The sequence below is a fragment of the Cricetulus griseus genome, chromosome 7 (assembly GCF_003668045.3).
Source record: "Cricetulus griseus strain 17A/GY chromosome 7, alternate assembly CriGri-PICRH-1.0, whole genome shotgun sequence".
Lineage (NCBI taxonomy): Eukaryota > Metazoa > Chordata > Mammalia > Rodentia > Cricetidae > Cricetulus > Cricetulus griseus.
The window spans coordinates 133900630-133924656 of NC_048600.1; the positions used below are offsets into that span (position 1 = coordinate 133900630).

At 42.2% G+C, this 24027-nt stretch overlaps 1 protein-coding gene across 1 annotated transcript in view; it reads left to right on the top strand.

Annotated features, from left to right (window-relative positions):
• Positions 1–623: 623 nt before the first annotated feature.
• Positions 624–24027, top strand: part of Tbcd (tubulin folding cofactor D) — a 171891-nt gene continuing 148487 nt past the window's right edge. The window contains exons 1-6 of the mRNA XM_027425304.2: positions 624–877; positions 2189–2239; positions 8634–8731; positions 9764–9865; positions 10512–10658; positions 11068–11123. Coding sequence (XP_027281105.1) covers positions 667–877; positions 2189–2239; positions 8634–8731; positions 9764–9865; positions 10512–10658; positions 11068–11123 — 665 coding nt within the window. The 5' untranslated portion in view covers positions 624–666. The remainder of the gene's footprint in view (positions 878–2188; positions 2240–8633; positions 8732–9763; positions 9866–10511; positions 10659–11067; positions 11124–24027) is intronic.

Genomic DNA, 24027 nt, shown 5'->3' on the forward strand with positions numbered 1-24027 from the left:
TCAAGTCCTGAGACTTAGTGCAGGAGACTTTACCCACCAAGCTATCTCATCGCTCCAGCACCCCACTTTCTAGTGAGGTGTGTTATGTTGGTGAGCGCAGGGCCAGCAGTGTGCTGCCCACATCTCTTGTCCGGGCTGCTTTGGGTGGCCAGCAAACCCCCATTGCCTCCTACACGCTTACCGTCACCCCTGCAGGAGCTCAGACAAGGTCACCACATTCTCACCCCAAAACTCGAACCCGCCCCCGCCCCCGCTCCCGCCCCCGCCCCCCCGCCGAGTTCAGACACCGCCCCCACCCTCCGGTCCTTTCTCCTTAGTTTTCCTGCACTGTCCACGCTATCTCAACTCCCACCCGGGTTCTGCCCCAATCTTAAATTGAGCCCCTTCCTAACCTCCTTGTCCGGACGCTCCCATCAAATCCATTCCTCGGGCCGCACTCTCCACGGCCCCACCCCTGCCGGGCTCCGCCCACTCCCGGTTGAGGCTGGAGAACGCTGGTGCCTTTGTTTATCCTGGTGCCGCCTTGCGCTCGCGCTCTCGGTGTGCGCACTGAGCCGGCTTCGCGTGAGCTGTTTTGTCGGCTGGCGCGCCCTGTAGTGGGGGTCGAAGGTCTCGGGGCGGGGCTGGCGGCTCTCGGGGCTCCTCCTTTCTCTCCCGGCGGCCGGTATGGTTCTGACGGAAGGTGCTGGCGGGATGGTCCTGAGCGATGAGCCGGCTGCGAGCGCCGCCGAGGAGGAGATGGAGGATGACGCGCTCTCCAGCGGCGCCGCCCTGGAAGCGTTCGGCGAGAGTGCGGAGACCCGCGCGCTGCTCGGCAGCCTGCCCGCGGTGCACGGCGAGCGCGCGGCCCGGGAGGTGGCGGAGGAGCGATTCCGCGGTGCGGGCGCGGCCCCCGAGCTGCTAGCCTGCAGTGGTTGCAGCTGGGAGGAGGGGATCCGGGAGCCCTCCCTCCTGCCTGCCCCGGGGCTTCCCTGGCAGTCGGGAGGGAAGCGCGGGATTGCTGACAGCGATCCCGCTCTTGCCGCTCGCTCGTGGCAAGCGGAGAGGGCCGGTCTGGCTGGGGCGTGTGCTGCTGTGGGCTCCGCTACGAGGCGGTTGGCTCTTCAGCCTCAGGGCGCCAGGTTTAACTAGGATCCGGCTGCAGGCGGGGCAGGAGGGCGGACGGTGCCACCGGGCTCCTCTGGGGGTTCTGAGTTTAGGTAGGCCTTGACAGTGGTTTGTAATGAATACAGTCTGTCACGGCTTTCGTCAGCTTGACACAAAACTAGACTACCTCGCAAGAAATCACGTCATTGCCACCAACACACTGGCTGGTAGGCATGTCTGTGCAGTGAAGGAGGGCACGGCCCGACGTGGGCTGTACCACCCCCGGGCCTGAGGGTCTGGGGTGGCTGAACTTGATTGAGCCTGGGATCAAGTCAGAAAGCAACGCTCCTATAGTTCCTGCTTCTACTGCTTAAGTTCATTCCTTAGCTTCCCGCAGTGGCCGACTGTGCAAACCAAATTAACCCCTTCCTTCTCAAGTTGGTTTTGGTCAGTTTTATCATAGAAAGCAAACTAGGCAGTGGCCAAATGAACCGTTTGATAATTAAAGTTTTGTACTTGAGCAGAATCATCTTTGTGGATTCCTTAGCTAAGGGAATTCTCCCCACAATGTCTTTCTTGGTTTGGAGTGATGGGGCTCTGGTTTTAGGGAAAGTCAGGGGTGGTGGCATAGTGGAACGGCAGGTGACAATCGCAGAGGCAGAGAAATCACAGGATTGAGGAGAAGCAGATTAGGGTGCTGGTAGGGGTGGGAAGCAGGTGGCCAGGGTAGGGAGGTTGTGCAGTCATTGGTTTGGAGATTGGTGGAACAGGAGGACACCATGCTCAGCAGGGGAGCATTAAAGGTGTGGAAGGGCGTCTGTCCAACAAGGGGAGGTGGAGTTGTGGAGAGTGAAGAAAGGTGTGGGGAAGAAAACCAGTTAGGATATCAGAAGAGGTATGAGAAGAGGATCCAAGAGGAAGGTGTGGTCACTCTGGTCCTCAGGAACCTGGCAGATGTTGGGTGGCTGAATAGCATCTGTCGGGTGTATCCTTGGGCGTTACAAAGGCTGGGAAGAGGGGAGCTGTCTCATAGTTACTGAGGCAATAGTTACTGAGTTTTATAAGGCCATCTGATTTGATTTTCATGTTACTTTCCTTTTAGTAATTATGGACAAATACCAGGAGCAGCCTCACCTCCTGGACCCACACCTTGGTAAGCATAGAAGCTGGTGATTTTGATGGTTCAATAAATCAGACCACCATAAAGGTCTTGTGTGTCCTGCTGGCACCTCTGTGTGTTACCCACAGAAGGTGTGAGATGAAGTGTCTCTAGAGCTGTCTTTTTTTTTTCTCTGCCATTTGGCTTTATGGACCTGTGATATGAATAGCTGGAAGTTCAGCTATCAATCTAGACTATGTGCAGATGGGTCTAAGCTACTTTCTACTTGTTGCTATTTAAAGAATACGTCTTTTCTTCTTATGCGTGTTTTAGTTTGTTATGTGAACAGCTGTTATCTTCCTGGTAACTGTCCTGTAGGATCAAAGGTTCCATTTTATCCACACAGCAGTTGATGAGGTCATCTTTCAGCTCCATTTTACAGATAGAGACACTGAGGCTTGGTCTCATGTCTTTAGTATAAGGAGAGTGTTACACAGGGTTATCCTCTGAGCCAGACAGCCACCATCTGTGGAGCTCAGCTGTGTACACTTGCAAGAGATTATCCCAGCTGGGCTTGTTGAGTGTTTACACCCCCTCATATGGAGGCAGGAGGTGTTAATAGACCCTTATCTGAGTACCCTGGCTCTCTACCACCTGTTGCATACTACGCTACCATAATTGCAGGTGGCCTTGGGGAGGGCCTAAACTCTAGGTTCTGAACATGTGGGTCTCAACCCCCATAGGAGTCACATATTAGATACCCTGAAGATCAGATAATTATATTATGATTCATAACAATAAAATTACAGTTATGAAGTAACAATGAAATGATTTAATGGTTGGGGTCACCACAACATAGGAACTGTATTAAAGGGTTGCAGCATTAGGAAGGTTGAGTACCACTGTTTTCTAATATATATATATTAGAAAAAAATATATGTTAGAGTATATATAACATATTATTCTCTATATATTATATACTGTTCTCTCTATATATGTATACTCTAGGCCCTAGACTAGGGGAGGGAGACTCCCATCTATGTGGCTATGTGAAAGCCATTGTCCCTGTTAGGTAAAGACTTTTTTGGGGAGGCACCCTCACTCCAGTAAGTAACGCCTCATCCATGCTCTGTAAAAAAGCCTATACTCATAGGTTCCCTAGAGTGAACTTTGATGGACTAGTACCTTGGTCTGTTCTTGAGATCTTACAGGAGGGGTAGATATTGCTTGCATCTACCCCTAGGAAGGAAATTTTGTTTGCTTTTCATTGCTTTCATTATATTTGAACCTATTTTATATTAATTACATTTTTGTTTGGATCTTTTCTTCTGTTTTGAGACAGAGTATTGTATTGTAGCCCTGGCCTGCCTTAAATTCATGGCAGTTCTCCAGCCTAGACCTCCCAAGTGCTGGGATTACAGATATTACTACTCCTGGTTTGGTTTTTCTTTTTTTGAGGTTGGGTCTTGTGTATATTGCCTGGGCTGGCTTCAAGTACTCTTGGTAATTTATTTTTTATTTTTTGTCCTGTTCTTTTTTTTTTTTTCTGTGTGTGTGTGTGTGTGTGTGTGTGTGTGTGTAAGAATGTGTGTGATCCAACTGATTTGATAATTGTAGTAACCACACAGTCCCCATGGAAGGTCATTTATCCTAAGCTACTCTATACGAATGGAGAAATTGAAGCACAGGTCTGAGGGGTTAATTAACTTGTTCCATGCTGCACGGTTGATGAGACTGTAGGCAGGATTTAAACACCTCTTTCCCTGAGCCTCTTGAAGATGGGTCTTTGAAGGGACCAGTTGGAGGCAAGTGGTTGATGTCAGACTGAAGGGCTGGCTATGCTGAGAGTGGCAGAATAGTGGGTGTTCTAGGCCTCATCTGATATTTTTGGATTCCTAGTTGTCCCCATGGAACAGATGTGGGCACTGTCCAAGACATGAAAGGAACGGTTTGGCCTCTTCTGGTGATAGCTTTGAACCTCTGCCCTTATTGACAGTCCCTCTATGCTGTGGAGCCCAGAGTGTGATCATCCATTCATCCAGCCAGCCAGCTCTGGCTGTCCTGGAACTCACTCTGTAGAACAGGCTGGCCTGGAACTCACAGAGATTCACCTGCCTCTGTCTCCCAAGTGCTGGGATTTTAATTCACCACCGTCTGGTGCCATCTAGTGCTTAATGACTTTTATTGTTCATTGTCTTCTGGGAAATAGAAATAGGTCCCTTTTTGATAAAGATGATGCTTGCTTGCTTGTGTTGATTCTTTCCTGTGCAGGGCACATTTTGTGACTCCATTTTTGCCTTTCAATGTTATGTGTCGTGTGTTATCTATTGAAGTTTAATATATTTGAGTTCGAATGTTATCAGTCTCTTCTTTTTCTTCTTTTTGTCTTTCTTTCTTTCATTTTTTGTCTTTTGTTTCTGAGGCAGGGTTTCATTGTATGGCCTAGACTGGCTTTGAACTTATGATCTTCCTGGCTTAGCCTGCTGCTATGCTGTAGGCCTCTGCTACCAAGCTCAGTCTCTTCCTTTGTGTTTGATCTTTGCTAGTAAGCCCAGAATCTAACTCTTTTTAACTGATGATGTGAGCCTTATTAACTGAGTGATTTAGCAGCCCTTACCCCTTGTGAAATATGTTTTTTAATATAATTTTTATTTCTATGTACATGTGCATGTGTCAGTTCTTGGAGTTGCAGGCAGTCGTTAGCTATCCAATGTGGATTCTGGGAACCAAACTTGGGTCCTCTGCAAGAGCAGCAAGCTATAGCATGATTTCTAATTGGTATTAATAATAAAAACCCAGAGACAGATATTGGGGTTAAAGCTTAAGATCAGAGAAGCAAAGAGGCCAGCTACTACAGAGTTCTCACCTCTGCCAATGCTCAGACTAAAAGGGTGGTCCTGTCCTCAGACTGCATCTGTCTCCACCAACCCTCAAACTGCCCTATTCTCCTGTCCCCTGTCTTATATTCCTTTAGTGCTGGGATTAAAGGCATGAGATCACCTTTGTATGAGCTCTGTTTCTCTTGTAGACTGGATCAATTTCATGTAGCTCAGGGTGTCCTTGAAATAACTGAGATCCATTTGCCTCTGTCTCCTGAGTGCTGGGATTAAAGGTGTGTGCCACCACTGCCTGACCTCTATGGCTAGCTAGTGTGGCTAGCTTTGCATTCTGATCTTCAGGCAAGCTTTATTTATTAGATCATAAACAAAATATCACCACAGCAAACACTCTTAACTCTTAGCCAACTCTCCAGCTCTGAAATACCATTTTAAGTCTGTATTTAGTACTCATACATACTCGCTTGTATTTTAGACTTATGTTCTGTTTCATTTGTCCCTGTATATACTTTTTTTCCCCCTGTGTCATTTGTTTTTGTTAGTTGCTTTTATGGTGTACTTTGTCTAGCATCATTTCTATTTATTTTACTATTTCTAGTCCTTTCATTAGTGCAGATAAACTTCACCATTTGTTCAATTCACAGATTCATACAGATATTTTTTTTAATGAGATTCTGATTGATTAGGCTGCTATGAATAATGTTGCTTTAAACTTGCATGTACCATCTTTGGGCAGACATGTTTTTGTTTTTCTTAGGTGACTTTTCTTTTTTTTAAGCGAAATCTCAGTTATGTTTATAAACTTTAGCTGCTGTTTGCAAGTTGTCTAAAAATCAGTGCCATCTGCAAATGGGCTAGAGAATCAGCAGCCTTTGAGAATGGCTGCTTGCATATTGCTGCTCACATGTATTAGGTGACTTTCTTAAGAGTGGAATTTCTGGGTTGTATAGTAAATGTGTGTCTTGTAATAAAATGTCATACTATTCTATAAAAGGTAGTCATTATGCATCCTCACCAGCAATGTATGAGGATCCCTGATGTTTTAGCCTCTCTAGTCAGCCTGTCTGGTTTCAGTGGGAAATAGTCTCACCCACTGTGCATTTGTTAGGTGCAGTCTTTTTTTATTAAGAATATGACACAGCTTATAGTCTGCTTTGTTGAATCTTCCATTATATTTGAAAAAAAAGTTTGTTATACTGCTAGTTGGACTAAGGTGAATGATAGTGTTGTTAGTATCCTTAATGATTTTCTATTTCTGCTTTTTGTTTTTGCTTTATTTTGGTGTTCTGGGATTTGTTGTATCACTCACTGAATCATTTAGTCTTTACTGAATTGATCTTTGTAATTAGAAATGTCCTCTAGAAGCTGGGAAGTGGTGGCGCACACCTTTAATCCCAGCACTCCGGAGGCAGAGGCAGGTGGATCTCTGTGATTTTGAGACCAACCTGGTCTACAAAGCGAGTTCCAGGACAGCCTCCAAAGCCACAGAGAAACCCTGTCTCAAAAAAACCAAAAAAGAAAGAAAAAAGAAAAAAGTCCTCTAGGTTTTGTAATGCTATTGGTTCTTAAGTCTCTCCTGATAGCAAATGCTCTGTGTGTGTCTTCTTTTTTGTCTGGATTTAGCCTTCAAGTACTTGTCTTCCAATAGCCATTAGGGTATTTTTATTTGGTAATGCTGACACATGACTAGGTTTAATCAACTCTGTCGAGACTTACTTTCTCTTAATCCCATTTCCTTTTGGGTTCTTTCTTCCTTTTTTATTTTTACTCTATTGCTTTATTTTGTATCAATTTAATAGCTTTTGGTGTTTATTTATTTTGAGACAGGGTCTCACTTTGTAGTCTTGGCCTTTTTGGAACTTGTTATGTAGACCAGGCTGGCCTTAAACTCACAGAGATCCACTTGCTTCTGCCTTTGAGTGCTGGGATTAAAAGGCTCCTGTCACTGTCTTGATGTTTTATTTTATCTTCAGTATGTGCTCAGTAGTTTTTCTTTTTTTTTCTTTTTTTCCAGGATTTATCATATGTACCCTGAACTTACCTCAGTGTGCCCTCAAATAGTACACATTTCATGCATGGTGGGGAAACTTTCAGAAGAGTCTGTGTTTCTTCCTCCTGTTGTTTGTCACACAACTTGCTACCGTTGTCACACAACTTGCTTTCATACTTGTTACAAGTTTTACCTTAAACACTTAATTTTTAAATAAAAGATTTATTTTTATTTTATGTGCATGGAGTTTTGCTTGCAAGTATGTCTGTGTACCCATGTGTGCAGCGCTTTTGTAGGTATGAAGAGGGCATTGGACTCCTTGCAGCTGCAGTTACAGATGGGGTGAGCCACCACGTTGGTGCTGGGAATCAAACCCTGATCTTTTGGAAGAGCAGTAGGCAGTGCTTCTAACTGCTGGGTCATCTCTTTAGGCCCTGAATTTTTTTTTTTTTTTTAAGATTTTACTTTTAATTATGTGTATATATGTGAATATGTGCAGGTGCCTGTGGAGGCTTGAAAGACTGGAGCTAGAGTTGCAGGGGAACTAAATCCTAGTCTCTGAAAAATCAGTAAGTGCTCTTAACTGCCATCTCTCAAAATGACACTCAAATGTTTTTTTAAAGAAATAAAAAATGGGGCCGGGCATGGTAGTGCACCCCTTTAGTCCAAGTACTAGGGAGGCAGAGGAAGGCAGATCTCTGTGAGTTCAAGGACAGTGTGATCTATACAGGGAATTTCAGACCAGCTAGCACTATATGGTGAGATCATGTCTTCAAAAAACCAACCAACCAACAAACAAACTCTAACCAAACAACCAAAAAAAAAAAAAAAAAAAAAAAAAAAAAGAAAGAAAAAACCCACAAAACATACAACAACAAAAAGAAATAGAAAGTGAGGAACACTATAATCTTTGTGTATTTATCCTTTAAAATATGGCCTTTATAAAGCAAAGAGTATGCCTTTTAATTCATGATGACAGTGCTAGGTCTCCAAGACCACCTCACGTCCATGGTGCCCTAGAAAGACTTGACAGGACACAACACAGTCTTGCTTGTGCTGAGGATGTGGTTGGTGGTGTGTAAGGGTCTATTTTGTCACTGGATTGGTAGGGAGGCCAGTAGAGTGGTCAGTGGAGTATGGCTGGAACTCTTATGTTACACACTGTCAGCTAACAGCCTGTTAGAGTCTTTTCTCCTTCTCTCTGTGCCCTGCCTTGTATTAACCTCTCCTTGTACTGGGTTCTGGCCTTTGTACAGACAGGAGAAGGCTGTACCCTGAGTGACCCTTATCTTCCTCTTTTTTTTCTGTCTCACTGCATTAGTTCAACCTATACTGCTGCTAAATCAGAGCAGTTTTAACAGGTGTCATCTGTAAAACATGGTATCAGATACCAATTTTAGATATTTTCCCTGTATTTTAAAAATAGGAGTGAGTGTTAAGGTGTGTACTTTTTTTTTTTTTTTCAGAGATGGCTGAGATGGACATGCACTTCTTTGCTGTATTGATACTTGGTTAAATAGGCTTGCTAAACGGAAGCATTTTTATGTCCTAAAGAAAACCGTTTTCATTTCCCTGTTGATGTTTAATTTATGGCAAGTATTTCATATCTGTTTTTCCCTAGAGTGGATGATGAACTCATTGTTGGACCTAGTACAGGATGAGGCATCTCCGCCTGCCCTCGTGCATCTGGCTTTTAAATTTCTCTATATCATCACCAAGGTAACATTTGTACAGCACTATAGAGTGGACAGATACTTTCTCATCTAATTGCTTTAGAAGTTAACCCCTTAAGTGTTATTTCTTGGGGAACATGGTTCTTCAGCACAAGTTGTGGGTTTTCATTTCCTATTTAGTATGTTTTGGGTCTTGGGTCTTAGTGATCTTGGGTTCTTTAGCTAGAATAAGGAAAAAGCAGAAAAGCTCGATGGAAATAGAGAAGTAGAAGTGCCCTCCCCCCAGTCCTTCCCCTGCAACAGGGTCTCAACTATGTAGCTCTGACTGTCCTGGAACTCACTATGTAGACCAGACTGGCCTTGAACTCAGAGATTCATCTGCCTCTGCCTCCTGAGTGCTGAGATTAAAGGTGTGCTTACCACACCCAGCAATAGAAGTTCTTGTATGCCGCAGTATGGCAATGGACTTACTGGGGAGTCTTATGCTGCACCTCTGGGGAAGAAGGTCTAGGGCTGATGATATGCTTTCTCTGCAAGTTCTCTGGTGATGCCCATGTTCTGGCCACAGACTTAGAGACCAGGGAGTGACTTGGAGTCATTTCTATGGGAAGTTTGTGAGAATCAGGGAACATGTTCGAGCATTATTCCTGTGTAGTAGGATGAGGCCTTTGGTTGTTGGGATAGCGCTGCATGTCTTACGGAAGTGTTGGTGGGGCCATTTGAGGTGCATAGGAACTTCGTTTTCATAAATGTCAAAGAGTAATCTCTGAACAGGGTAGAAGCAGAAGTTTTCAGTTTGTAACATACTTACATCTCTGATGTACTCAGTATGATTTGTTAGCCAAATTGGAACAGAGCATATTGAATAAAGAAAGAAGAAGGAAAGCAAGAAAGAAACCTTTCTAGTCCCTTTGATCTTGTGGAGTTGCATCACTGCGGTGTGACACAATTCAATCTTCAGGGGGCAGAGACGATAGTTTTTGATGAAAGCATCAAGGCAACTTTGCTGTTCTTTCTGTTTTCTGATTATATAGTGTAGTCTACATTCTTTATATTCTGATGTCTTTTTATTTGGCAGGTTCGTGGATATAAAGTATTTCTGCGTCTATTTCCTCATGAAGTAGCTGATGTTCAGCCTGTGTTAGATATGTTCACAGGTCAGAATCCTAAAGACCATGAGGTGAGTTCTTCTCAAGCCCTCCCTGCCGCCTCATTGTCACTGGCAACTCTACCTTTCAACTTTTATTGGTTTTATCTTAGGCTATTTTTTAAAAAAAATCTTTTGCTGCTTCTTTAGCTTCTACACATGTTGCTTTAAGATACTCTCTTAGAATTTATTCTTTATAAAGCAAAGAGTATGCCTTTTAACTCAGTGTGACTGTGCTAGGTCTCCAAGACTATCACAGGTTCATAGTGCCCTAGGAAGACTTAAAGGCATAGCACAGTGTGCTGTTTATAGTGAGAGTGGGGCTGATGGTGTCTGAGGGCCTGTGGTGTACATTGGGTTGGTGGGAAGCAATAGGATGGCCAGGGAGTGTGGTTGGATGTTGTTCTCTGTCTCTTGAATTATTATTTGGGATTATTATAGATTCTTGTTATGTAGCCCAGACTAACCTAGAACTTACTTTACGGTATGGGCTGGCTTTGAACTTGAGATCCTCATGACTCAGCCTCCTGAATGCTGGGATTACATTTGAGTGGGTGCCAATATGCCGGGCAGCTTTTTCTTTTCTTTACTTTCCTTTTTGAGATCAGGTGTTACTGTTTAGCCCTGGCCTTCGAGTCTTGTATACTGGAATCATTCTGACTGTGATTTAACTCTTTAGACATGGGAAACGAGATACATGCTTTTATTGTGGCTCTCTGTGACCTGCTTGATCCCTTTTGATTTTTCACGCCTTGATGGGAATCTCCCCACTCAACCTGGAGAAACACGAATACCCATAATGGACCGCATTCTGCAAATAGCAAAGGTGATTATGATGACACAGACCTTTAACAATTAATTGTGCTCTTGTTCATGCTTATGTTGTCTGAAATTAGTTTAGCTAGTTAAACTTTTGATGTATATATTTATATTTGCTTTGACTAACATTACTGCTGTCAGTGATAACTCAGCTTACTTTGGGTAAAATTCCACCTCAGCTTACTTTGAAATTGTGATAAACTGTGTAGAGATTAGATGCCTGGCTTCTATGGCTTGTAGCTGACTTTGCTTTCTCAGGAAAGCTTTAATAAATCATAGATTATATATCACTAAAATGTTAGGGAAACTATTCATTTTGCACTTAATTTTGAATATTGTATAAGTACTACATAATTGTAAGAAATCTAGAAAATAAAGAAAAGAATACTAAATTGGAATTTGTCAAATTCTTGCAGTCCTATTTGGTGGTCAGTGACAAGGCTCGAGATGCAGCTGCTGTCCTTGTGTCCAAGTAAGTCTTGTTGGCTGTGTGGGGCTGTTGACTGAGATGTGCCTGAGATGTGAGTTTGAGGTCAGCCTGGCCTACAGAGCAAATTCCAAGACAAGCTTCAAAGCTACACAGCGAAACCCTGTCTCAAAAAAAAAAAAAAAAAAAAAAAAAAAAAAAAAAAAAAGATCACTAGCTGCTCTTCCAGAGAACCTGGGTTCAATTCCCAGCACCCACATGGTGGCTCACAAGTGTGTGTAGCTCCAATTCCAGAGGATCTGATACCCTCACACAGACATACATGCAGGCAAAACACTATAAAAAAGAAATAAAAATTTAAAAACCATTAGAAAATATTATTCTTGGAGAATTTCATACAATGGATTTTGATCATATTTATTCCTTTATTTATTTATTTTATTATTTATTTGTTTTTTCGAGACAGGGTTTCTCTGTATTGCTTTGGAACCTGTAGACCAGGCTGGCCTTGAACTCACAGAGATCCGCCGGCTCTGCCTCCTGAGTGCTGGGATTAAAGGCGTGCGCCACCAACGCCTGGGTTGATCATATTTACTCCTTAATACTCTCCCTAAGTTCTCCCAACTTCACACATTCCTTCCTACTCTTATGCAACACTCTTCCTGGAGAGACCTGAACCAGTGTCTACTCACTTGTTAATAATGACGATCAAAGTATGGATGACACCGAAGTCCAGCTTGTTAACTAGTGAGTTTTATTGTGGTTACTTACAGGTACATGGGTGAGGGTTTATTTACAGGAACAGAAACAACTCAAACACAGCTTCGCCACCAAAGCTCACTCCAGTGTAGTTGACAGCTTAAGAAACTTGGAGCACACTACATAATCTGTAGGCTGCTCAACAGGTTAGAAACTGTGTTTTCCAGGAAACTCAGTTACCCGAGCCCTTCCACGCAGCTTGTTTGTCTAAGAATGTCTTCTATGTGCTTGGGGAGGGAGGACCCCAGTGAATGTGGTCAGGGTTAGGACTTGCTGAGCTAAGGAGTGTTATGTAGGGTGGAGTACTCACCTTCCTTTAGAACATCTTGTTTCACTTCCTTAACATTTTGTGCCCTTTTCTTGTTTTAGATTTAATTCTTTTTCTTAAAATATGGTTTATTTAATTGGTATTTTATGTGTATAGGTGTTTTGCATGCATCTGTGTCTTTATACCTTGTGTGTGCATTGTTTGGTGGTCAGAAGGAGGTGTTGAATTCTGTGGAATTAGAGTTACATATGGCTGATCCACCGTGTGGGCCCTGGGAATGCAACCCTTGGTTCTTTGAAGAGCAGCCAGAGCTCTTAACCTCTGAGCCATCTCTCCAGCTCCAGCATCATTCTGTGTCTTGATATATATGGATTTATCTGGGAGGAAATTAATACACAAAACCTACTCTCCCACAGTTTGTATCCTTTTTTTTTTTTTTTTTAAAAAAAAACAAAAACAAATAAAAACCTATGGAGGCCAATTTGTGTGTTGCCCATATATCCATGGGTATGGGGTTATCCACTGGCGCTTGGTCAACCTTCCAGGGTCCACACCCTTAAAGAGGACTGATTTTTCCCTCCTCCAGAAGCCATCAACTGTCTATATAGCTCCTCAGTTAGGTGCTGGTACTCATGAGCCCCTTCCCTCTTCATGGTATAGTGTTGACTAGCTTGATTGTGCACGCTGTGTGCAGGCAGCTAAATAGCTACTGTGAGTTCATGAGTGGTCATGTCATGTCCAGAAGACATGCACGTTCGAGTACGTGTGCGTGTGCGTGTGCGTGTGCGTGTGCGTGTGTGTGTGTGTGTGTGTGTTATAGCTATCCCATCTGTGACTGAGCAGTCCATTGGTGCTTATTCTCTGCACTTTGACAGCTTTGAGTTTCTGTATTAACTACCATCCACTGCACGGAGGTCTGAGAGCTGCCCTAAAATATGGGCAAAGAGATATGAATTTAGAGGACAGTTTGATAATATGTATACTTAGCAGGATAATATAGTAGGTTCATCCTTGGGCCCTGTGAACTCCCCAGCCATCAGTTCTTCACATTTACAGTAGCAGGCATGTGTTTCGTCTTAATGGATTGGGTCTTGGATCCAATCAGAAAGCAGTCCGTTATAACTCATGTCACTATTGTACCTCTGGGCATGTCTTGCTATTCTGCTCAGTGTTATAGTTTACTATGGTGATACTTTGTTTATGATCAGAGTGCAAAGCTAGCCATACTAGTTAGCCATAGAGGCCAGGGCAGTGGTGGCGCACACCTTTAGTCTTAGCACTTGGGAGACAGAGGCAGGACAGATCTCTGTTAGTTCAAGGCCAGCCTGAGCTGTATGAAATTGATCAGTCTAAAAGAGAAACAGCTCACACAAAGGTGATCCCAGCACTTGGAGTGACATGCCCTTAATCCCAACACTCAGGAGGTGGAGACAGGAGTGATATGGCTGGGCGGAGAGAGGAATATAAGGCAGGAGGAGATGAGAAGAATGCAGTCTGAGCAGAAGTGCAATCTGAGGACCAGTTCAGTCTCAGGAGTCTGAGGAGGCAGTCTGAAGTCAGGGTCGCCGCTTTGGACTGAGCATTGGTAGAGGCGAGAACTCTCTAGAGGCTGAATGGTTTGCTTCTCTGATCTTCAGCTTTAACCCCAATAGTCGACTCTGAGTTACTGTTATTAAGAACAGTTAGAATTCGTGCTACAGTTTATAGGGTTCAAGGCTGGGTAAGATTGTTGGTGACTCTCCCACCAATCCTCAGCCACCTACATAGTAACTTTGAGTACTATAGAAGCTAGTCAGCAGTGAGGAAACTTCCTGGTCAGTATAATCTTAATTTCTCCATGTCCTGTGACCATTGTGTGTGGTGTCTTCAGCAATAGGATCTTACCATCAAAGTTATGTGGGCAACCAAGACTAATGACAATGCCTGTGTTGCTTTTAGGATCTCTGATCAACAATGTGAATAACTGTATTGAAGAGTCACAGCATTAGGAAGGTTGAGAATCACTGTTCTGAATGTTGTTTAAAGGCATATTTACAACACCTGGAAGTTGGTACTAGGAATTTTATTTAGTAAAGTGTGACTTCTGGTAGATGTTAGGATTCCTAATGATGTGATTTTAAATACGTGCATTGTTACCTAAGTTAGAAATTTCAACATTTTCCCTCTTGAATTGTTGAAAGTTGTTTGTAAAGTCTTGTGGTTGTTTTAATTCGATAATGGTTGGTGCCTCAAATAAGGGATGACTGTATCTTTAAGGTATTCACCTCTGTAAAGTGGGAAGAGACACTTTTTTTTTGGTAGTTGACAACCTTGGATGTCATGTTAGAAGGCATGACCAATAATGAGGTATGGGTCCCAAGAAGGCAAGAGAGGAGAGGAATACTTTAGTCCCCTGGAATTGGCAAGGCCTCTTTGTGAGACAGTTTTGCTATGTAACTCTGGCTGTCCTGGAACTCAGGCTGGGATTAAATGTATGTGCCACTATTCCCAGCTGAGGCCTCTTAGAGGCTCCTCACATTGGAGGGAAAATCTCTGTCCTTTATCAAGGTCTGAAAAGATGACAACTTTATAATTTTAAAAGTGTTAACCTTTCATTGCTGTGGAAAGATGCCTGAGAAGAGTCAAAGGAGGAAAGGCTTCTTTAGGCTCATAGTTTTATAGGTCTTTAGTACATGGTACATCTATCTTAGTCATTGGTCTACCTCTGTGAAGGAGGAAAAGAACTTTGGGCCTGTGCCGTGTCTGTCAGAATTTAACAGAGAGGAGAGTTGCTGACCTCATGGTATCTGGGTAGTAGAGAGGGATGGACATACTGACAGGCCGGCCAGGGACAAAATATAACCCTCTCAGGGAATATCTGATGTATTTTCTCCAACTAGGCTGGCATGTACTATCAATAATGCCATCAAATTATGAACCCACTAGGGGATTAGTTTCTGCTGAGTTTAGAGCATTCCTGATCCAGTCAGTCACTTCTGAGAAGCCCCATCAGCCAGGATCCTTCAGGCTATTTTTGTTTTTGTTTTTGTTTTTTTGTTTTTTGAGACAGGTTTTCTCTATTGTTTTGTAGCCTATCCTGGCACTTGCTCAGGAGACCAGGCTGGCTTCGAACTCACAGAGATCCGCCTGTCTCTGCCTCCCGAGTGCTGGGATTAAAGGTGTGCGCTGCCAACGCCCAGCCTCCTTCAGGCTATTTCAGATTCAAACCGAAATAAAAGGAATCCATACATTTTGAAGACTGTAAGCCATGTCTTCTTTCTTGCTCTGGGAGGTGTAGCTGTTTGTATTCTGGAGCATGTCTGGTGTTCACATGTTCTCTTTGAGACACTGGACCCGAATACCCCTGGGACTTTAATATCTACGTCTTTTCCTGACGTAGATATTATAGCTGGACATGTAGATGGCCTTCTTCCTATTTGGTTACCAAGATTAACATGGCCATTCCTGAATATTCCACCTAAACACTTTATACTATTCTCTTCTGATTGATTTCATTGAATGAATTCCTGTAAGTGGGGTGGTTTTTTTTTGGGGGGGGTAAGTTTAAAATACAGTCACTGTAAATTGAAGGCTCCCTTTTCAGTTATTTGCCAGCTGGGTGAGACTTTGTGAATGTTTTTTTAACTTTGTTAAATGAAAACTATTGTCTTTTTAAAAAATTAAAAAAAATACATTTAGTAAAAATATTACATTTAATTATTTACTGCACATGTGTGTACGTGTGTGTACTTTTATCTACTGAGCCATTTCGCCAGCCTTATTGTCTACCCTGTATTTCTTATTACTAAACACACTGATGGTGGTAGATTTATGCCAAGCTTTACTCCATGGAGTATCTGTGGGCCACAGAAGGTAAAACTCAAAACCTTTTGTTCACTTCTTGGGATCCTACAGGAAAGGCCACAGCCTGGAGCACCAGGACCTCAGTGCCATTTAGTGCTGATGTGAACAGAATGACTGATTGATTTGGTGGGGCTGGCATCCACCTTGGAGAGGCTATTGCCAGATTTGTATACTCATGTGCAGTGCAGCCACTGGCCTGAGCGTGTGTGAGTACCCAGGGTGTTTGAGTACAGCAGCATGGTCACTGGGAGTGGCCCCAGAGGTGCTCAGTGAATTTGTTTACTTGGTTCCGAGTCACCCCTATTCCATAGTTATCTTTTTGGTGGGGTAAAGAGTAGGCCTATGCACAGTAATGTGCTGTTTGAAATGCTGTCTGCCCGGCTACACTAGCTGCCAGCAGAATTTTGTGCTCTTTGCCTGTGGCTCCCGAGCTGCACCTGCTTCCTTTAGTAGCTGAACTTTTAAGGTGGATCTTCCTGTAACCTTTTGTCTTCAGGTTCTTGAGACAATTCTCCTCATTAGCCAAGGCTGGCCTGTGGTTCACTATGAGGCGCAATTTGGTTTAAAAAAATGCTTATAATCTTCTTGCCTCAGCCTCCCAATTTCTGGAATTACAAGTGTGAGCTACCATGCTTGACCGTTTCCTGTAACTTTTTGTTTTTCCTAATTATTATTTTACTTTTAAAGTTTATTTTTACTTTTATTTAAAATTTTATCTGTTATTCATAATTTTCATACACGAACACAATGCATTTATTTAGATGCTGTCTAGATACTGGACCCTCATTCCCACCTCCAGATTCTCTGGGAAACTCCCCCCTGCCCAACCAGTTCCCTGCCCAGCTTCGAGTCTTTTTGTTGTTGTTGTTGTTCCTAATCCACTGGTCTTTGGGTATAAAGCTAAGTGTTTAGAAGCTGTCTTATTTCTGTGTTCCTTTGGCGAAATAATACTAGTAGGGCCTGTGATCTCCCCACCCATGGATTAGAGACTAGGTATTTGGTACTAGGCATGAGGGTCTGTCTTGCCAGGCCAGTCAGTCATTACTGTAGCTTACAGGATTCACATCTGGGTCAGACAGTTGATGGCTTTTCTCCCTCAGTAGCCTGTAAAACAACTTTTGGCATTATGAAAGCTAGCCAGCAAAGAGGAAGCTTCCTGGTGAGTACAGCTTCTTAGATTTCTCCATCTTATGATTAAAGTGTGTGTCTTCAGCAATAGAGTCTTACTAGGAAGTTCTGTAAAGAAAGTTAAGGGAGTGAGGCATGGTGACTTGTGATTTAATCCCAGCACTCAGAATAGATAGATCTCTGTGAGTTTAAGGCCAACCTGGTCGAAAAAGTGAGTTCTAGACTAACTAGAGCTACACTGTTGAACTCTGTTTTGACAAAACAAAACAACAAAAAAAGACGAGGATAGAGCTTTACTTTTTAAATTTTTTTCATAAAGTGCATAAAAATGAACACAGTGTTTTATGTAATAGGCATGTTGTCTGCATGTGTGTCTGTGCACCAGGTGTGCACAGTGCCCTTGGAGGCCAGAAGGGTTCACTGGATCCCTGGGACTGGAGTTACCTACGGTTGTGAGCCACCATGTGGGTGCCGGAAATTGAACCTGGGTTTTCTGGAAGGACTGCCAGTGCTCTTAATCATGGAGCTAACTCTTCAGCTCCCAGCTTTACTCTTGATGGTATCATCTTGAAAAAGTAGCTACTCTTTTCTGCTTATATATGCAAGGGACACTGACCATGATGGCCCTGTAGTGTCTGTACTTGAAAGGGCAAAGCAGGACGATCACATGAGCTTTGGAGGCCATCCTAGGCTGCATCATGATGCTCTCTCTAAAGAAAAAAAATAGCAAAGAAAGAGATGAAGCAAGGCATATTTCATGAAGAAAAAGAAATTTGGAACAGAAAAATTTGAAAAATCCTACATATGGATTCTAGTGACACATACTATATTTTTGTCTTTTTTAGTGCTATTATTATTATTATTATTATTATTAGATTTTTCAAGACATCGTTTTTTCTGTGTAACAGCTCTGGATATCCTGGAGTTTACTCTGTAGACCAGGCTGGCCTTGAACTCACAGAGATCCATCTGCCTCCCCAGTGCTGGGATTAAAGGTGTGTGCCACCATTGCCTGACTTTCAATGCTATTATTAAATTGAACACGTGTAGCACACTCAACCTAGTTTTCCATTGCTTTTTTGTAACCAGTGGCTGACTTTGTGTATGCCATGTGTCAGGCATGTGATTGCCTCTGTCATCTCTGTCATTATGAAAGCATGACAGAATACTGTTTCAGCATTGGGATTGTTTTCTGAGGATAGACAATAAGAGGTGCAAATCTTGGACCCTAGTGCTCTGCTGTGCAGTGCCTCTCTTAGGTGTGCCAAGCAGCCTGGAGAATACCCTGCTTTGAGCTGGTCTGAGTTTGTCTTGTTCATTTAAAACATTTAGTTGGTTCCTGTATTAGTTACATCACATTTCTGTGACTAGAATACTTGACAAGAAATCTCATTGTGCAGAAGATACCTAGTAGTGGTGGGGACATATATTGGGAAGGTTGTTTATAAGTAGAGCACCCTGAATAACTTTTAAATGGCTGCTCTTCTGTTCTTAGTGACCTGTTTCTGTGAGCTAGGCCTCCTAAAGGCTCTACATCATCTTTCCCCAATAGTTTGTCAGCTTGGGAACAAGCATTCCAAATGTCAGCATGTGGGGACATCTGATATTCAAAACATAAAAATAACCAATTGCTTATAAGTTTCCCCACTTTTTTGTGTTTCAAGTATCATGTGCTCTCTGTAACATGACCTCTTTATAGTTGTGGGATTCTTGGGGCTGTTTTTTTTCCCCCATTAGCATGAACAGTTCTGTGGAATGGATTTCTCAGGTGATTGTTGGCCTTTTATGTTTTGGATTAAAGTTTTCTTCCTCTGTTTCCATTTCTCCCTCCCCATTTCTTCTCTTCCTCCAGTCTTTCTTTGTTGTTGTTTTTGGTTTTTGAAGACAGGGTTTCTTTGCATAGTCCTAGCTGTCCTGAAATTCACTCTGTAGACCAGGTTGGCCTCAAACTTAAGAGATCCACCTGTCTCTGGCTCCCGAGTGCTAGGATTAAAGACATGCACCATCACTGCCCCAGCTTCAAAGGGAAATTCTTAACAATCTACCATCACAATAGAGAATTTAAATTAGAATGTTTTTAGAAAAGAATAGAAAGCCTTTTTTTTTTTTCAGAAATGAGAAAAAGAACAAAACAAAACATGAAGCCCCTGGAACAGGAGCTTAAGACAGGTGCTAGGACCCTGTTGTGTAAATTAGATGGAGACAGTTGTTTCTAAAACTTTCTTCTCACTAACAGCTGCCTCCAGTCTTTGGAACCTTTCCTTTCTCCACTGTTTTTGTTTCCTGTTCCTTCAGGACCTTCTTCTGTAGCCCAGACTAGACTTGAACTTGCTAGGTAGTTCAGGCTAACCCTAAACCTACAATGATTCTTGCCTACCTCCTTGTTTTGGGATGCACAGGTTTTGCCACCATGCTCAGCTGAACTTGGTTGTGTTTAATTTTATTTATGTGTATGAATGTTTTACCTGCATGAATGTCTGTATGTGCACGATGCCCATGGAGGCCAGAAGAGGCATCAGATCCTATGGAACTGGACTTACAGATGGTTGTGAGCAGCCCTGTGGGTGCTGCGACTCGAATCCCAGGTCCTCTGGAAGAGTGGCCACTGTTCTTAACCACTGAACCATCTCTCCAACCCTAAACTAAAGTTTTAGACTTTATTTTTATTTTTTATGTTTATATTTTAATTTTCCCACTTTTGTTAAAAGTAGATTTTTTTTTTCTCATACACTATATCCTGATTACAGTTTCCCCTCCCTCTGCTTCTCTTAGTTCCTCTCCACCTCTCCTCCCAGGCAGGTCTACTCCCTTTCTGTCTCTTAGAGACAATAAGGCGTAACAAAATAAAAGTCAATAAAGTAAAACAAAGCCCATCACATTGAAGTCGGACAGAAGGAAAAGAGCCCAAGAGCAGACACAAGAATCAGAGACCCATTTGTTCACACACTCAGGAGTCTCATGAACGTTACCTGGTGCAGGTTGTCCAGGCCCTGTGCTTGCTGCTTCCGTCTCTGTGAGTTCATATGAACCTTGTTCTCCTGGTGACCTCCACCCCTCCAGCTCTTTCATCTTCTCCACATCCTCTTGCTTGGGGTTCTCTTAGCTCTGGGGTGAGGGATGTGATGGAGACATGCCATTTAGATGTATCCTGAGGTTTCTCTCTCTGAACAATGTCTGGCTGTGGGTCTCTGTATTTGTTTTCAGTCTGCTGCGGGAAGAAGTTGCTCTGATGGTGGCTGAGTAAGGCACTGATCTATGAGTTTAGCAGAATATTATAAGAGTATTTTATTTTGCTTTATTATTATTATTTTTAAAGACCAGTAGTGTTTGTTTTTACCTTGGATCTCTGGACTACCTTATAGTAGGTAATTACCAGTACGGAGTCAGGTAGAAATATAAGGGTATTTAATAGGGAAAAGCCTTACTTACAGAGCGAACCAGCCAGCCGGTGGTAGTCTGTACAGCAAGAAGCAAAGAGAAACCGAAACCGAAAACGCAGTCCCCCTACTCACTCTGACCACGCCCTCACAAGCCCTCAGGTACTCTTGTAGCCAGCCCCTAAGAAGGCGTGGCTACAGCTTCCCCTACAATTCCCCTTTTAGTCTAAAAGAGGATTAAAACTTAACAGTATAAAGGTAAAATATAAGAAGATAACTATCTATTTTAACTAAACCCTAAAGTCATAAACAATAGGAAGCTATTCCTAACTAGGTATATACACTATCCTAAGTGACAACAATGGGGAAAGGGGGCGTAGCATTCTCCAAGTTACTTCCTGCTGAAATGGGACGTTGATAGTCATATGGGGTCCTGTAGAAAGAAAATGTTAGTATGTTAGATGGGATTCACTTGATTGAAGGTCTCGCTTGAAATCCTCAACTTGATTGAAGTCAGTACCCGAACCTCTGGCCGGAGTGTCAGTTGAAATGGAGCAAGTTGGATCCAGTGCAGTCGAGGAGATGTGGCCCATTTTCTTTCCAGGGTGTCCAGGGATTGCTGTCAGGCAGGTCTTCATTGGCTGTGTGGGACTCAAACATAAACAGTTAGCAGAGAAATGTTTGCTTGTGTATGTACACATGCTAGGGAATGCAACCATGAGAGCATAACAATTATGAAAGGGTGTACACCTTGAGAGAAAGATCCAAGAAAAGACAAAGACAGTCCCCAAATTCTTCTTTTATTCTGTATTACATCAATTGGCTTCTTGATACAATACAGAAACACTAAAGCTTAGTTAAATAATGTGCTTGGATTTTAGAGGAGGAAAGCCAAATCCACCTCTAAGTCCAGCATTGGTTTAATTGAATAGGGACTAGGAAATAAAGAGAAATAGAGTTTTTTGAGAGACAGCTGTAAAGTTTACCGTATGGCACATTCCTTCTATTTGATGGTTATAGCTACCTTGTCTTCTTAAGTATCTACCCATGCAGTGTCCTTTGCCTTCTGAAGATGAGTTTTCCTGTGAAGATAAAAGCAAAACACTTCCCTTTCCTTTGGGAGGCTTCTATTTAGTTTATAAGATATACCTTAGTAGAATACCTGTCATTTGTCCTTGTTGAGAGGTTTTTCCTTTTCCAGTCGAATCTTGATCAACTTTGATGGTATCCAAAGTTTTTCTTCTCCTGTAGAAACCAATGCAAAACCCCTACCCCAACGTAATACATGTCCTGGTTTCCATGCAGAGGTTAGTACATCTTTGAAGTATACTGGCTGATTGAGTTCAGCAGTTTTTTCCGTAGTCCAGTGTCTTTCTGCAGCTGTTTGTCCTTTTTCATTGGCATTAAGAAAGTTTAGTGTTAATAAAGCATTATGCAACCTATGTTTGGGGGGTTTAGTCTTCCAAGCTTGTTTGTTGAGCATCTCCTTAAGTGTTCTATTAGATCTCTCAACCACTGCTTGTCCTGTAGGATTGTGTGGTATACCAGTAACATGCTTTATGTTATAATATTTGAAAAATTGTTCCAATTTCGTAGAGACATATGCTGGAGCATTGTCAGTTTTTATTTGTGCAGGTATACCCATAACTGCCATCACCTCTAGCAGGTGTATAATAACAGAATCAGCTTTTTCAGAGTTAAGAGCAGTAGCCCATTGGAACCCTGAGAATGTGTCTATGGTATGATGCACATATTTCAAATTTCCAAACTCTGCAAAGTGAAAGACATCCATCTGCCAAACCTCATTTCTCCGAATGCCCTTAGGATTACAACCTGCTGGCAATGGAGTTTGATTATAAAAGGAACAAGTAGGACAGTTTTTCACTATCTCCTTGGCTTGTTGCCAAGTGATAGAGAAGTCCTTTTTCAAACCTTTGCTATTTACATGATGTTTCTTATGAAATTCTGAGGCTTCTAGCACACTTCCAATTAATAAACGATCAATCTCATCATTGCCTTGTGCTAGTGGGCCAGGCAGACCCGTATGGGATCTGATATGTGTAATATACATAGGATTACTTCTGTTTCTGATAGTTTCCTGTAATTGTAAAAACAGAGAAGTTAATTCTGTATTATCAGGAACAAATTCTGCAGTCTCAATATGTAACACGACTCTCTCTGCATACTGAGAATCAGTAACTATATTAAGAGGTTCTGTAAAATCCTTAAGTACCATGAGAATTGCATATAATTCTGCCTTCTGTACAGATGTATATGGACTTTGAACTACTTTACTTACCTCACCTGCTTTATAACCTGCCTTACCTGATTTGTTGGCATCAGTGTAGAAGGTAAGAACTCCAGAAATGGGAGTTTGTCTTACAATACGTGGAAGAATCCAGACTGTCTTTTTTATGAATTTAATTCTGTCAGTTTTGGGATAGTTGTTGCTAATTGTTCCCAAAAAGTCAGTAAGAGCTATTTGCCAATATTCATTATCTTTCCATAAGGAAGAAATTTCTTCATTAGTTAAAGGTACTATAATTTCTGCTGGATCTTTTCCAGTCAGCTGGCGAAGTCTTAATTTACCCTTTAAAATCAAATCAGAAATCTTTTCTATATATGTCTTTAACTTTTTATTCTGTTTATGTGGCAGAAATATCCATTCCAATATAGTGTCTTCCCTCTGCATCAGAATTCCAGAAGGGTATTCTCTGGATGGCAAGATAACCAGAATACAGTCTAAATTAAGGTTTATCCGATCTACATGTGCATTCAATATTCTGTTTTCTACCCATTGTAACTCTTTTTCTGCCTCATCAGATAATATTCTAGGACTGTTTAGGTCCTTATCACCTTTAAGGGCCATTTTTAAATGCTTTAAGTCATGTCCTTCTACACCAATAATTGTCTGTAATTGAGAAATTTCCCCTAATAATTTCTGAAGAGAATTAAGAGTTTGATACCGATCTCTCCTAATTTGTACCTTTTGAGGTCTGATTCTCTGTAAGTCTATCTTGTAACCTAAATAGTTAATAGAATTTCCTCTTTGTATCTTTTCTGGTGCAATCTGTAATCCCCAACGAGGCAGAACTTCCTTCACCATTTCAAACATACGTTCCAAAGTTTCCTTATTAGAATCTGATAAAAGAATATCATCCATGTAATGATAAACAAGAGATTGTGGAAATTTCTTACGAATTATTCCCAAAGGTTGCTGTACAAAGTGTTGACACAAAGTAGGGCTATTTAGCATTCCTTGTGGCAAAACCCTCCATTGATATCTCCTAACTGGCTGTGAATTATTAAGAGTTGGTACAGTAAATGCAAATTTTTCTCTATCATTTTCCTGTAACGGTATTGTGAAAAAACAGTCTTTTAGATCAATGACTATGATAGGCCATCCTTTAGGTATTAAGGAAGGTAATGGCATTCCAGGTTGCAGAGAGCCCATTGGTTGAATTACCTTATTTATAGCTCTCAGGTCTGTCAGCATTCTCCACTTACCTGACTTCTTTTTGATGACAAATACAGGAGAATTCCAAGGACTGGTAGATTCCTCTATATGTCCAGC